Source organism: Eufriesea mexicana, unplaced genomic scaffold (genome assembly GCF_001483705.2).
Source record: "Eufriesea mexicana isolate 0111107269 unplaced genomic scaffold, ASM148370v2 scaffold58, whole genome shotgun sequence".
Lineage (NCBI taxonomy): Eukaryota > Metazoa > Arthropoda > Insecta > Hymenoptera > Apidae > Eufriesea > Eufriesea mexicana.
Genome location: NW_016908222.1, coordinates 727,330 through 743,745, shown reverse-complemented (window position 1 = coordinate 743,745; position 16,416 = coordinate 727,330). Strand labels below are relative to the sequence as shown.

At 43.0% G+C, this 16,416-nt stretch overlaps 1 protein-coding gene across 1 annotated transcript in view; it reads left to right on the top strand.

Annotated features, from left to right (window-relative positions):
• Window positions 1–13,066, top strand: part of LOC108554256 (arrestin homolog) — a 32,343-nt gene extending 19,277 nt beyond the window's left edge. Inside the window, exons 6-10 of the mRNA XM_017909465.1 lie at window positions 5,612–5,759; window positions 8,072–8,272; window positions 8,411–8,574; window positions 10,989–11,270; window positions 12,726–13,066. Of these exons, the coding sequence (XP_017764954.1) occupies window positions 5,612–5,759; window positions 8,072–8,272; window positions 8,411–8,574; window positions 10,989–11,270; window positions 12,726–13,013 (1,083 nt within the window). The 3' untranslated portion in view covers window positions 13,014–13,066. The remainder of the gene's footprint in view (window positions 1–5,611; window positions 5,760–8,071; window positions 8,273–8,410; window positions 8,575–10,988; window positions 11,271–12,725) is intronic.
• Window positions 13,067–16,416: the final 3,350 nt, after the last annotated feature.

Below are 16,416 nucleotides of genomic sequence, written 5' to 3'. Positions count from 1 at the left end.
AAAATTTCCCAAACCTAAACAAATTAACAATTTGTTTAAACTTCCACTTCCACCTACCAGTTCCGAGCCTCCCGCACATCCCTCCAACGAACACGCCGCCAATAGGAGAAAAAACACACCCACCACTTAGACATCTCGACAGCCAATGACAGCAACAGACGAACATATAAAAATACACGACACCAAGAAGACAGACAGTAAAAAACATCGAAACAACACAAACGACACCACGGTAGAACGCACATCGCTAAGACATATTGTAAATTGCTGTAGAAATATTGAAATTAAATTATATTTAAACCTTCAAAAATAGTTTACGTTCTTAGAACGACGTAAGCCTTCGCCTGAATTCTTCATACGGTCGATAAGAAGATTCGGACGAAACAGACTCGTCTAATTTTCCTTCTCGCACGTTCCATCATAGTTAACAAGCAAGATGTATTCGCTCTGCTTTTTACCATTACTTACCACCTAGCTCAGGTAGGGTTACGCATTTGGAAATATGATCGATTGCACCTGCATTCGTACCGCGAGTCCTCTGCAACGCACAGTCTATAGGTCTGCCAGAGGACTGGCATTCGAGATACTCGAATTTCTCGATGAAAATTCTACGGACCGAAAGGTTAGCGCGAGACCAGAAAGGTACAGGTGAAGGAAAGCAAGAAGGGATCTAGAATACACAATTAAGTGCAGCAAACACATGCATATTTGCTGAGCTTCCATTCTCGGCCTTCGGGGACCGGATAAAATTATCCTGAGCTAGGGATGTAAACGAGAGAAACTTCACAGCGTTGAGAATATACCTTGGCAAATGGTCGAGCCGCCTCCCGGAGGACATCTTGGTCAACGAATTTATTCCACAAGCGGACACGAAAGAAAAAATGTCGCTAAATTAATTCACCGAGTAAGTTCTTGGAAACTTTTAACCACGATCGATAGCAATTTGCCACGTTTACCCCGATGCTACCGCGATTCAACCACAACGTACGTACTAAATATTTTATACGAGGACAAGAGGAAACTTTGAAAATTCGACTGCTTACACCGCGTTGGATCGAATTTTTATCAGCGACTAGAAATTTCACGATTAGAAAGTTCTTGGGTGTCCAAATAGAACTCTGGTACCGGGGAATGCAAAGATCGCTGAAACTCTTCGTTTCCACCTCTGATCGTTCCTGATCCCCCGAAAATAGGAACGTATCGGAGGAAAAGGCCACAGCAAGCAGGCAAACTTGCGACCAAGAAACTTCCTTCCCGACAGCTCTCGGTGTCGAGCGTGTTTTTCGCAAAGCTCCGTTAACGCTCTCCGTGCAAAGCAAAAGTTGCAGCAACTTCTAGTTAACAGTTGCCATTGTGCTCGATCTACTATAAAACGCCGGGAACCGGTCGGCGAAACAACACTGAAGGGAGAAACAGTAGACTTTTCATCGAGCGAACGCAAATTGGTGGGGGAAGCAGGTTTCGCTGGTTAGCAAAGGCTTCCGTTTGCTGCGAACCACCTCCGAGAAGTGAACCGGAAGACGTCCGTGACTCCCGGAAACCTCGTACGTGGTTTCTCCGTTTATGGAGTCCTATGGAAGAGTAGCCAGCGAAAATGAAGCGCAGAGAAGGGAGACACGTCTGAAAAGGTTTCTTTCTATCGAGAAATATCCTTTGAAGGTATACACGAGCTTTACACGCGAGGCTTCTGGTCGCGCGACGCCTTTCAGCGCGGCGGGGGCGAACGGAGAACGCGAAATTGAAAAGTACCAGGTCTTTAAGAAGCGAATTTGTCCCACGAGCTTATTGGTTTGCTCGCTCGCGCGAAACCTCGCTCTTTTTCCAAGAATACACCGCGGTAATTGTCGTAGCAATCTAAATATTTTCCTTCTTGGTCCTCGGCTAAAGAGACGCGGAGGACTCGAATAACATCCCCGGTTCGGGGAGAAAATCATCGTTCGCTCTTCTCTCGAAGGACGCCTCGGGATCTTCGTTCAGACGTATGGAAAAAGGAAACGGTCGAATCGGATTCCTCGAATCTCGTTTACATTTAAATCACTCGGCAAACGCGCTTCAATTATCCGCCATTTTTCTCCGGCTAAGGGAACGCGCGTCCGCCTGGTAACAGTTTAGGGGAGGATTTTTATTTTCGCTACCCTCGAGTTCCACGAACGTTACGTGTTACGTGCCGTGTATAAATGTTTATTATCACCTGGACGGGCGAAAATTACCACCGTGAAGCTTGCGAAAAAATTACTGCTACACTCTGTAATAATCACGATTTATGGCAAGGAAGAGGGCAACGCCGAGACGAATGTGGATCGGTCGAATTGATGTTCAACATCGAGGACAGGCCACGATATACTCGCTGTGTGAATGAACGATAATCGGGGTCGCGGACACGATAAAGGTCATTAATTAACTCGCAGAAGTCCGATAGAATTTGCGGTTCGCTCGATTCGTCTGACCGAAGATCTATTTTTCGTCACGGTTTCGGCCATTGTTGTTATTATTATTCCGTTTCACGGAAATTTATTCATCTCGCGTTAATTTCTACGTTTTTCTACTTTTATTTATTATTTCCTTTCGTCTTAATCGAACGCGAGCAGCGTTACAATGAGAACGGTGATTCGATGGCGAAAGGGGACAGGACGCTTAGCAATATGAGGGAGAGCTTGAAAAATTCAGGAAGGCTTTGGTCGCTCGTTCGGCAAGAAAATCAATTAGGGAATTAATTACTCGAGGATGGAATTTTCCAGGAAAATTGGAAACGTCACACGTTCGATTACCGCCAGCAATGGCAAAGGCTTTTTCTCGGACGGCAAAACCAGCGATACGGTATCGGGGACGAGCACAAATGGAAAGTCATTATGACTAGACACCCTTTTAGGGTCGGTGATCAATCATAATTTGATTCCGGCCGAAGAACTTTCCGAATCACCTCTCGAAAGTCGAATAAAGGGTAACCGATACCTCGTCGCGAGAAATACTCGTGGAAATTAGAGATCAGCCGAGTTCGGATCGCTCGAAGATCCTAGTGAGACAGAGAGAGAAAGAGACTTTCTCCGCTAACAGGTCCTGGCCTTCTAGCTGCGAACCCACCTTGGCCAACTGGTCCAGAAATAACCAACAGGTTAAACCACGGAAACGTTTCGAGTCAACCTCTACCGGACCTTTCAATCCCCGTAAACCTTTTAATACTCGGATAGTGGTGAATTTCCGCGGATCACTTCGACAGACGTCGGTCGATAGCGTCTTCTTCCGAAATAGAAGGCGAAAAGTGGGATTCGCGAATGGCGAAGATCGATAACGAGAGAATGCGGAATTTCGGTGAAGAAGGAATTACATCCTCGCGACTAACGAGGTACCCTCTACGTGGACGGGAATTAATCATCTCGGTAACCAATTACGCGAGACACTTGGTTGATCCAACGTGAAATTAGCGACTTTCTTCGGCTAATGGGATCGAAAGTGTCTTCTGGATATCCGTTTCCGCGGAAAATCACTGTAGACGAATAAAAGAGAAAGCGAGACGGTGGCAATGGAAGATGTACCGTGTGCTCACTTTTGCGAAATGAAGACGAAGGACGTGGAAAAAATGGCGCAGTCGTTGGCTGGGAGAGAGCCCTGGGAGTGAAACGAAAAATTATGGCGCAGTTTGGGAACTGGATACGACCGTACACCCTCTTGCCTCGAATGAGAACTCCGCGACACCCTCCGTGATGATACAAACGGGAAGGTACGTGTGCCATAAACGAAAAAATACGTGCCGAGCCGCGAAGGCTTCTCGATGTAGCGCGATGAATATAGCGCAACAAAGACACTGATAACATCGCGCGATCCGAGATCCGGATACGAGATCTCGGAAACGTCAGTTCGAACGTAAGTGGGTGTAGTGAAAATCTTGATCGCGTTTGCAAGGGGTAGTGCGACGATATTATCGTCGGAAGATTACTCTCGGTGAATGAGGCGCAACACGGATGCACTCAAAATGCCGAGATAATGCGGTTTCACGGTGGACTACAAATGTTGCGATTCCACGGCCGACGGGTTTCAAAGGGGGCAATGCGATTGAGCTGAAAGGCGCTACGTAGCTCATCAATCATGCATACGGAACGCGAGGCAGCTTCCCGGCGAATAGGTAAAAAAGAAAAAGAACTCGCCGAGGAAAAACGACGGGAGAGAGAGGAGAGGGAAGAAAAAAAGAGAGCGGGGAGAAATCGAGGAGAAATCTGATTGGAAAGTGTACGCGAGTTAGGACGCAGCTATGAGGAGCGCAGCTGGATATTCCTTTGAAGAACATCGACAGCGCGAGAGGTCTCGAGAAGTGGCTGGAAACGAGGAAGAACAAAGCCTCGGGAAGAAATTTCACGTGGGTGGAGGTAATTGATATTCTTAAGAGAGACGAGAGTTCATCCCCCCTCCGTTGGGGATGTCGATTTCGCAGCTTGCTGGTCTTTGTCTTTGTGCGCTGAACGAACGTGTCATCGGAGCAATGTCGCGGCCGTAACTAACCATTCTCTGGCTAACAAACTAGCGCCGCTGGCGGCCAGCGAGCGCAACCCGCTTAAACTTTTACGCGGCGGAACAATTTTGTACGCGGAAACGATTACGCAACGGTGTTTGACACTTACTCGTGATAAGCATCGAGCAACCTTTGCCCTTGTTAAAGTTTCGCGTAGAATTATTCATAAAATGCGTCTGGTCCGCGACAAGCTTCAGCGAAACGTCGGATTTTGTGCTGCATCGTCATCTTGTTACATTCGTTCAATCGAATCGACCGAAGCAAGACATCGGTGACGATCTTCCGGGTCGAGTAAGCCCGAATAACGCGAAAAATTCTCGTGACACGAGGAAATTGAACGTTCGTGGGATGATCGTTTCTTATGCGAGAAATTACGCGATTCGATCCGGAAGCGCGCAGCATATCGACGTCGAATCTCGAAATGTCTGTTAATTAATATCCGGCGAAGATCGGCGCAATGTACGTCGGTAATTCGTCCGTAAATCCTTTATCGATCGACGAAGCAGCACAAATTTCTAGGGATTAATCCGTCATCGCGTAATGAAGCGATCAACCATATCGCATCGCGTAAGCCATCGAATCTCGCGAAATGAGAACGAAACGATCTCTGAATCCCTAGCCAGAGCGATAGGTGTAAAATTATTAAGCCTATGTGGCGATTTCGAGCCCCCCCCGCCCCCGGAAATTGGCTTATCCGATTGCGACCATCTGTCGTTCCATGATTCACGCGATATCAATATTTCCTCGCCACGATTTTATTTATTTCAATTATGCGCTCCAATTGGCGCTAATGCTTCTTCGGAAGTTAAGAGACAATATTCTGAAAGGTCACCGTCGTCGATGGTCCTTTTAGCCCTAAACTCCTTATTTCCTTCGTGACATATTAAACTCAGAGATTCTAATTATCTCCCAGCAAAATGTCAGCGTTTCTTGGTCTTCCCGTCGACCTGGGTTATCGAGCTGAGTTGGAATAATTTCATCCTCCCCTCATTTTCGCCACCCCCCATTGTCCTTGAATAGAACGATCGAGACATATCGCGCATTAGGGAGATCCAATTCGTCCGAGACACGACAAGAAGGTGAGGACAGTTCCATCTTCTGTTTCAGGAGGCACTTGTGAAGAGACTGGGGCCAAACGCTCACGCGTTTACCATGGAAATTACACCGTTGGCACCCCCGTCGGTGCAATTGGTGCCTGCGAAGGAGTACAATGGCGCCCCGATAGGCACCAGCTACGACGTCAGAGCATATGTCGGTGAGTAAATCAAGCAGATGCCCGTTTAGTCGACGGAGCAGAAAATCGCGATACGATCGTGCAAACACTGAATCTTCATGGCCAAACAGATCGGAACGAACGATGGATCACGCTCGTTTTACATTTAAATTCGTCCGTTTTAAAAATAAAACCCGGCACGAGTGGAAGACCTTTTAAACGCGCGAAGCAATCGTTTTGCGTCACGACGAGGAATTTATCGAACGAAAACATTCGAGTTCATGGAATAGAGAAATATATACAAAGAGAGGGAGAAATGATCTCTCTCTGTTTATCGAGCAAATTTCGACATCGATTATCGAAATTGACCCGGAAACCTAGAGACAAATCCTTGATTTCGTATTTCATTTCCTCTTATGGTAATTGCTTGGGGACGCCATAAAGTTTCTCGAGGAACACATTATGTCCACGTGACGTATTATCCCTCTACGTATATTCAAGAAATTACTACCCGCATGTTCACATCTCATCAATTTTATTTCGCTCCGTTCTACCATTATATCGATACCGAACGATTTATTTATAAATTATTAATTCCTCGAATTTTAGTAAAGAAAAATAAAATTGCAATTCACGTACGGATACTGCTTTTGGCAAATATAAAGAATAAGAGATGTTATTTTATTCTAATATATATATATTTATATTTATTACGAGCTAAATGAGACTAGGAGTAAGGCATGAACTAAAAGATTAGGCTAATAATTGATTTATGATTACGCAACCGACTTCGAAGTACTCACGTACTCCGACTATGCATACCAAAATCCGCCTAAGACTCTCTCACAAACTTTGCTAAAGACTCTCTATCAGAACTGTCTCTACAAGACTGTCTTCAAGATTGCCCTTGCACCCTTATTCAAACTTAACAGTCTCGTCCATACGCTCAACTTGTCCTTCCACATGCACTCTGTATGTTACCCTGAAAGTTCGACCTGAACCCGAGGCCTGATTATTATCCCTCGTCTAGAAAGAAGACCCAAGTGTTCCCATTCGCTCACTTTCGAACCATAAAAATATCCTGCATTAACCCCTTGACTACGGCAGATTTTGATACGCAGCGGCCGTACCATACGGCAGAAATTCAGTTAAGATGTGCGTCATTTTTGTGGAAACAAGCGCCCTCTGTGTCACAAACGCAAGATTTCCAAACACCTATAGGCGCTCTTCGTGTCACAAACAAAATTTTTAACCACCCTTAGGTGCCCTCCGTGTCACAAACGCAAAATTTCCAAGCGCCTATAGGCGCCCTTCGTGTCACAAACGCAAAACTTCTAAGCGTCTATAGGAGCCCTTCGTGTCACAAATGCAAAATTTCCAAACGCTTATGGGAGCCGTCCGTGTCACAAACGCAAAATTTCCAAGCGCCTATAGGCGCCCTTCGTGTCACAAACAAAATTTCTATCCACCCTTAGGTGCCCTCCGTGTCACAAACGCAAAATTTCTAATCGTCTATAGACGCCCTTCGTGTCACAAACAAAATTTCTAACCGCCCTTAGGCGCCCTCCGTGTCACAAACGCAAAATTTCTAATCGTCTATAGACGCCCTTCGTGTCACAAACGCAAAATTTCTAAGAGGCTATAGGCACTCTACTTGTCACAAACGCAAAATTTCCAAACGCTTATGGGAGCCCTCCGTGTCACAAACGCAAAATTTCTAAGCGGCTATAGGCACACTACTTGTCACAAACGTAAAATTTCCAAGCGCCTATAGGCGCCCTTCGTGTCACAAACGCTAAACTTCTAAGCGTCTATAGGAGCCCTTCGTGTCACAAATGCAAAATTTCCAAACGCTTATGGGAGCCCTCCGTGTCACAAACGCAAAATTTCTAAGTGCTTATGGACACCCCGCGTGTCACAAACGCAAAATTTCCAAACGCTTATAGACGCCCTCCGTGTCACAGACGCAAAATTTCTAAGCGCTTATGGACGTCCTCCGTGTCACAAACGCAAAACTTCCAAACGCTTATAGACGCCCTCCGTGTCACAGGCGCAAAATTTCTAAGCGCTTATGGACGTCCTCCGTGTCACAAACGCAAAATTTCCAAGCGCCTATAGGCGCCCTTCGTGTCACAAACGCAAAATTTCTAAGCGCCCATAGGCGTCCACAGTAGTCAAAGTGTTAATTATAATCCCCTCTCGCGATAAACGAAAATTCTAGTTGAACCAAGTCTTCAACGCGACTGAACGACTGCTTCTGATCTCTATCACGCTAAAAGATCGTACCACCGACTATTCCTCGTGAAAGTGTAGCCTAAATGAGCACTGATCGAATCTGTGGACGTGAAATTTAGCGGATCGCTCGGACGAGAAGCTTCATCGAAAAACGATGGTCAGGATGGGTATCCGTGTAATCCAGCGAACGACTAAGCCACCGTTGCCAGCCACCAGCATGTACAGCGTGCCAGTGTCAACGAGTCCTTCCGCTGGCTCCAGAAGCCAGACCTGCAAGACCAGAGTCTCTTTCATGGAGAACGAGGTCACAGAGGACGAAGGTAAGCTTTTTATTTCTGGCCGGATAGCTTAAAGGATCTCAAAGTGTCTTCGGTTGGCTTTGACGATCGTGCACGGTTAGTCGCTGCATAAGGGTGGATCGCGACGGTTTGGGACCCCCGTTTGACTGCCTGTTACAGAGAACGCGGCGCCGCACGCTGCAGTGGAGAAACCGTTCTTATTGAGCGACGGTCGCGTGGGTTTAGAAGCTCGATTAGACAGGGCGATCTACGCTCATGGGGATTCAATCACGGTACACGTGAACGTCAATAACAACAGCAGCAAAACTGTGAGGAGGATCAAGGTAAGGCACATCCTTCTCGTAAACTGACTGTATAATATATGAACTCCGGCATCGCAACCGGGAACATTGAAATGCTAACGAGAGGCTGAATGCCTGATTCGAGAAGCAATTTGCGATTTATCCATGCCGCGAGTAACGTTCCTTCGTTTCGATAACTGGTTAAATTACAATTACAAACGGCTTAATCCGCGGTCGTGTTTAATAAATTAATCGCTCCCATCCCACGTGTGCCATTCATTCTCGTGAAACTAGCTGCTTTTAATAAGGTCACGGTAAACTTGTCGATGATTAAAATTTCACGTAGGATGGAATTGCTACAACGGGTGGACGATTATTAATTCATTACTCGTTAATTCATTCAATCCAATTATCAAAAAAAAAAAAAAAATAATAATAATAAAAGAAAAACGTTGAAAAACGTTGAAAAACATCTGCATCTTGTGTACTTTGCCTTGGGGAAGGGATGAAGAAACAGTATCCCACGAATTATATAATACCTGACTATTTAATGAAAGATAATGATCCCTTTCCCCTAAATTGTCAAATCAAAAAATTACAACAATTTACACAGCAGAAAAATAATCGCCTGCAACTCGAATTATAAATATTTACTTATCTATGCCGAGTAAAAAATAGAATTCGCAAATTTTTAATTCAGGGTTGTTCAAATAAGCGCGGTAATCGATGTATAACCCTTAGTCTTTTGTACTCTCCCGATGTAGCGTGAAAATTTTATCATGATAATTAACTTTTTAATTCATTCAATCCAATTATCAAAAAGAAAAAAAAATAATAACAATAAAAGAAAAATGAAAAACGTTGATCGTTTGCATCTTGTATACTTTGCCTTGGGGAAGGGATGAAGAAACGGTATCCCACGAGTTACATAATACCCAACTATTTTTAATCGAAGATACTGATCCCTTTCCCCTAAATTGTCAAATCAAAAAATTACCACAATTTACACAGCAGGAAAATAATCGCCTGGAACTCGAATTATAAATATTTACTTATCTATGCCGAGTAAAAAATAGAATTCGCAAATTTTTAATTCAGGGTTGTTCAAATGAGCGCGGTAATTGGTGCATAACCCTTAGTCTTTGGTACTTTCCTTATGTAGCGTGAAAATTTTACCATGATAATTAATTTACGTTTACCGCGAAACGAAAGTTGGAAATGGGATGCACAGATCTGCCGCGTCTGACCATATACCCACCCGTTCTACTGCGCCCACTGCCTCGCGATGCAAATTCACCCCGTACGCAGAAATTTTCGCAAATATTCGGAATCGGATTCGCTAAAAATGCCGGAATCGACGTTGAAGCAGGAACTTTTTAGGCAACGGGAAATTCTGCGCATAATTCGAAAGCTCATAGAAAGCGGCATAATCGCTTTCATTACTCGTGCTTAAACTGAACCACGTGAAACATTTATAGATCGCGCACGGCAGTATTTACAGCTCGGCGAATATTAATCCGGGCAAAATTTCATTCGCGGAGCATGCAGATGCAATCTAGTCGGGGAACGCATTCGGGAAGGAGAACCATGACGAGAAACCGAGGGAAAAAATTCACAGGGGTTCATAATAAAATAAACGCTGTCGGTTTTGTGCGAAAACCGCTGCGAGTTCATCATTTTCCCCTTTTCGCGGGGATGAATAAATTTACGGCCACGGTTGTTCGCGCGATTTTCGGAATTACATGTAAAGGGAAGCTAGGGAAAAGGCAAGAAACGTAATTTGAAAGAACGGGGAGCTGTTCCTCGTGTAAGACGTACAAGAGTTGGAAGGTAGATGAAACGAAGGGTGGCTAGCGAATTTCCTGGGACAACAGGAGCAGACTCCTAGCGCATAAAGCTACCGCGTCCGTGTCAATTACCTTTGCACCATAGTTCATTAGCGAGTGTGGCGAACATTGTTTGAAAACGAGAACGGTCCGGTTCGATGCCGTGGTGACTAGTGTACGAGTTTCGAACAGCACTGCGTTAACTTTGTGCCGGCAGTTTGTGACAAACAGACTGACACACGGTAGCCATGCCTGGAATTACGCCAGGCGTAAAATCCGTTTGTAATCGCGTTTGTTCTTCCACCGGAGAATACTAGCCTTTCCGTTGCTTTAATAGCCTAATTAAACTCCCGTTTATTTTAAAACACATCGAGAACACGAAAAATGCGAAAATACGAAATAATACGAAAAAGAGGGAAATAAAACGGGGCACGGATTATCCCTCAAAGCTCGATATCGCGATCCTTTGCTCCTCTGTCATAAGATTCGAGTCCAACTACGCACACCCCGTGCATTAATCTCAGAGACACTGGCAAATGCTCTTAAAATTCGTTATTCGCCTATAAACATCGCAGGATAAAGAAAATTCTGAACGTTCCCAGGAGAAAAGAAGGTTTCCGATCGTTTCAGGTGTTCATCGTGCAACACGTGGACGTGTGTATGTTCAGCAACGGGAAATTCAAGAACGTGGTAGCCTTGCTGTCCTCGCAGGAAGGCTGTCCGCTAGGACCTGGCGCGTCGCTGAAGAAAAGCTATACGCTTAGACCTATCAAAGGCTCGACCAAAAATTGGATCGCTCTGGAGGATAGCTACTCGAAGGCGGGGGCAACGTTGGCCTCCACCGTTATCTGCCCTGGAAACGGTCCAGAGGATAGGAACGTTTTCGCGATATACGTTTCGTATTACGTCAAGGTAAATCGTCCTTGCGAACGAAAATTTTTCACACCAAGATCCTTCTCAAGATACAACGTATTGTGGTATCGCAGGATAATAAGCTTGGGTTTGGCTCCAGAGTATTATCTGGGATGCGTGCGAAAGGATGAATGACCGTGCACTAGGATCGGGATGTTCATGGATGTATCGGCTGCAAGTGAAGAGTGTCTCTAGGAATACGTCCAAGTGTTTGGGCTACGTGACCCGCTGAGGGCAAGGCTGTAAGGAAAAGCGTGATTGTGAAAGAGAGCATAGGTATGAAAGAGGATAGAGGATATGGTTTTAACCCATTCGAGACGGCGATTCTTTTCGAACACGGTCCCCAGGAGCGACTACTCAGAATAACAGATAAGGGCTCGTTGTTATGATTGCACACACGGTCTGCAACCGGTCTTATAGCCTCGGAAATCAATTGCAATGGGTTAAATAAGGATGCATGAAGCGGACAGTTCTGGGATAGTCTTTAGGAAGAGTGCTTGTGTACTATGCGTTGCATGAGAGAAGTCATCTCGTTCGTTTGCGGGGCAAGAGGGGTATTGCTTCGCCTGTACTCTTGTCAGTTATACCCACTCTTCTATGACACTCCTAAAACTACTATCTCCAAGTTCGGTAACGTGATTCGTTAACATAGGCGTAAGATATCCGCGAAAGAAACGTTATCTCAGAGTTAACTTGCAATGAATTGGAAGCACTACTACGCTTTGGGATGAGTCTACGCTCTTGCATCTATTTCTTGCGTCTGTCTCACTTTGTCTCGTTGCTTTGTTTGCTTTCTTTGTCACATGGTGTTCTATGACCGGACTAATAGGAAGGGATCAGTTCTATCAATAAGGGAAGCTTTTTACTTTACTTCTGCCATGATGTTAGAGTGGTTAGGCTGGTGGGGATTCGGTCCTACAAGTTTCTCAGATGACTTCTCTCATGCAACGCAGAGTAGAGTTTTTAGGAAGAGTTCTTGGCCAGAGTGATTGGAAGAGAGTTGTATTTTAGTTGAAACAGTCGAGTTGTAATTGTGTTGTTAAGTTGCAGTTGTAGTTGATATATCCATGTTCGTAGGCTTAATCGTAGCCACATATTGTATTATTATTTTATTACTAATAAATAGTATTATTTAACGCTAGATTTACGGAACCCGTCAATTTGACGAAAGGGTTGCTCCAATTATACGATGGTAACAGATTTAGTTAACTTATATTAAGATTGTTAATTTTTTAAATTAAAGTAATCATTAAAAAAAAGGCACGTGGTTTCCTTTATCTGTCAATTTGACAGGTGTCCATAGAAATAGGTATACAGATAGCGTCCGTAAACCTAGTGTTAACCACCACCCATGTCTCTACAGTGTCTTCCTCTGCTCACGACTCGTGAGGGTGTAGAAATTTTAAGTCAAATTCGTTCGCTTTCGTTTATCTTTTCCTTTGCTTTTATTCGCAGGTGAAGCTGCTAATCTCGACCATGGGAGGAGAAGTGTCCCTAAAGCTGCCGTTCACGTTAATGCACAGCAACACGGACCCAGAACTAGTAGGCTTCCCGTCACCGATCAGGGAAGCAAAAATCTGCGGGAAAACGAGCGAAGAGGTGGCGGAGAATCTCGAGAGGCACGAAGACAACGGGCACAAGTACAAGGGAAGCAAGTTGGAACCGATCAAGGAGAAACTGAAGGAGTCCAGGGACGCGGACATGGAGCTGATAGAGCACTACGAGGAGAGCGACAGTACCTGAGGGCAGGTGCAAACCACCGATGCATCCTCGCGATCATCCACGAGGAACAACAGCGCGGCAAAGAACGTGAAAACTTCGAATCACAGAAACTGTAAATTAGGCTTCAATATACAGAGAGCTTGGTGTTGTTTTAGAAGAGCTTCTTAGTAACGCGAAAAGATGAGACGGTGGGTAATAATTGGCCACGGTGTGTGTCCACGTTCGTCTCGGTGAATCGCATCTCGATGTATAGATCGGCGCGAGGATCGATGTAAGTTTTGACGGATCGTGTCTTGCGGACATCGCGACTCGTTATTAAATTTCTAGATTTACGTATCGTTTTGTCCTCTTTCACTGGCAACGTGTATTTCGCGGCAGGGGTATTCGTAATAGCTTTACACCTGCGTGATATCAATGACACGTGACGAATGGGGTGTAATATTTTCCGATCGCCGAGGATGCCCCGCCGTAGCTTTGGTAAAATCAGAGACGATTTTCGCGATTGAGAGTACACTACGATTTGTGCAGTTCCTACCCGCGTTATTCTTACAAATAAAAATCGTACTGCCCTTTTGATTATGCGCAAACGGAGAAATTACGAAATAACGCGATTATTAACCACTTGCGGTGGAAACACGTGCCACGCACGTCGAAATGCTTCTGTTACCGGAACACCAGCGACGTGTCACACACGTTGTCAAGCGATTGTTGCGGAAAGAAAAATGACGTGCATGGCACGTCAATTGTTAATGAAATTCTTTACCGAGGCACACTTTCTGCTTGCACTTCGTCATCAGTTGATGCGTCTTTATATTCTCTTCTGGACCCCCCTCCCAACGTTGCCTGAACGTGTCCCAAAGTGATTTGCACTCGACTGTTCTGGCACGCGCAACCGTGAATTTCTTTGCACCGCGAGTGGTTAAAAAACACGTAAAATCTATTCACCTATGCACTCGATAGAATCAATCATAAGAATTAATCGACGGGAAATCGAATATCTGAAATCTATTTTTTTTAAACAGCAAATGTCTCGTATTGTGGGGCTTGTCTTTTATTCATCGTGAAATAAATGTTCTATGTAATTGGTCAAATGATAAAGAACCCATTGTACCTTGGTAGAATAAGTTAATCCAATGGCATGTTTTATAATAACCAATGCCTAATTCGTGGATTTTATTGTACATGTACAGACACGTGCATATACACTTACCGACAAGAGTTGAAAAACAAAGTAATTACTCGCAAATTTTTGTATATTAATTATCTTCCGAAGTATATGGATTAAAAATAAAAATAGCACGAAGAGGTAACATATAAGTCAATTAAGAATACTGTGTGAAAGAAAGAAAACAAAAATTGCGTGACAGAAGTTAAGAAACGTGAAGAATTCTTCAGTTAATGTCAACAAAATTGTACGTGTGTAGAATGCACACAAAAATTTTCGAGAAAGGTTAACCCTCTTGGTACTACTGCCGCCCAATGGTGGCGGCCATGAAACATTTTCTGGGTACTACCGCCGCCTATTGGCGGCATCTACGAAACGTTCTCTAGGTACTACCGCCGCCTACTGGCGGCATCCACGAAACGTCACCAATGACTGTCGCGGTCCGAATGAAAAGTTTGGTGTCAATCACGCTCGAGATTTCTATGAATACCGCAAAACCCGTTTTCGTAGCTTCCAGTGCCACCACTCTTGTGGAAAACTTCCTCGTACCACGAATGTATAACCGCGGCCAGAGCCTCCGTACCGAAAGGGTTAATGTCCTCTTTGACATCGACGAGTGTGCTTCGTAACATAAAATTCATTAAATATGGCGAGGAAATGCTACTCGAGTGAAAAGGAAAAGCAATTAATAATTAAAATGTTTAATACTAGAATTACCGGTTTTTAATGAGTATCTAAACATAGCGGACATAGATAATTACTATTATCTTACAAGGAGTAATCTTACAAGGAGAGTGCAAGTCCTTCGGATCACTGATTTAGTTGACACTTTGCAGGTTTGTAGATTTCATCATGCAGTTCAACAATATATATATATCATTATAGGGACAACTACTCAACAATTTTTGAGATATTTACGATTAAAGTTTTAAAGTTTTATTACTTCTTTAATTACAAATTTATTTCCAATGGTTTCCAATTGATGTTGTGTTCTAACAGTGATACCCGAAAATTCCTAAGGTGCAAATCTGGGGTTCGATTCCCTCCCGTTTCTAGATGAATTTTTTTCTTCAATTAATTTTTTATTTTGTATTAATTTTTCGCCTATGAAAACATTGTAAATCAAATTTCTGAATAAAAGAATTTATTTTTTACAATTTCTTATGCTAGTATATATTTGTTACAAAATATTTTCGAAAGTCCTCGACCGCTTTTGTTATATCATACAAATCTTCTAAAATCTCTTTTATAAAAAACTGTTTTCGTTGCATTGTATTATTATTTTATAACAAATATATAGTAGCATAAGAAATCGTAAAAAATAAATTTTTTTATTAATAAATTTGATTTACAATTGTTTATTTACAGTGTTTTCATAGGTGAAAAATGAATAAAAAATAAAAAATAGATTGAAGAAAAAAATCAACTATAGAGACGGGGAATCGAACCCCGGACCTGCATTATAGGAATTTTTGGGTGTCGCTATTGGGCCCCAACGCCATTTGAAAACCATTGGAAATAAATTTGTGGTTACGGAAGTAATAAAACTTTAATCATAAATATCTAAAAAATTATTGAGCACTTACCCCTATAATGATACATATTCTTGAAAAATCGAAATCTACAAACCTGCAAAGTTTCAACTAAGTCGGTGACCCGAAGGATTTGCACTCTCCGTGTTAATGACACGATAATGATAAGTAAATATATTAATTACAGTTCTATCTCGATATGAGACAATGCTAATTTTTTGAAATTCAGGTATATGTTTTAAATAATTGCGAAAAGGAAAATTCCGAAATCAGTCATTTTGACTGGATTAGTAATTCCAGTGTTAAAAATGATTAGAGGAAAATCAACATTGCAAAAGCAGTTTATACGAATCGTGCTATTACGAAGATTATAAAACGATATAAACAATATGGAACTGTTAAAATGATATAGGACTAACAACAAACTAGATCATCGAATTGTAAGGCTTGAAATGCAACCCATTTTACATTACTTCAGAAATTAAAAATTGATTAACTCTTGAAAATATTAATAATAGGACGATTAGTCGTCGTTTAAACGGAAACAATCTTTCTTCATTTAAAGTATGTAAGAAACCATTAGTTTTAAAAAAGAATCAGAAGGCTTAGCTTAACTTTACCGAAGAACACATTAATTGGGCTACTATATTGAATGATCAAAAATTCTGTGGAGCGATAAAAAGAAATTGAATTTCTTTGATTTTTGAAAGAGATTTAACATTAATAC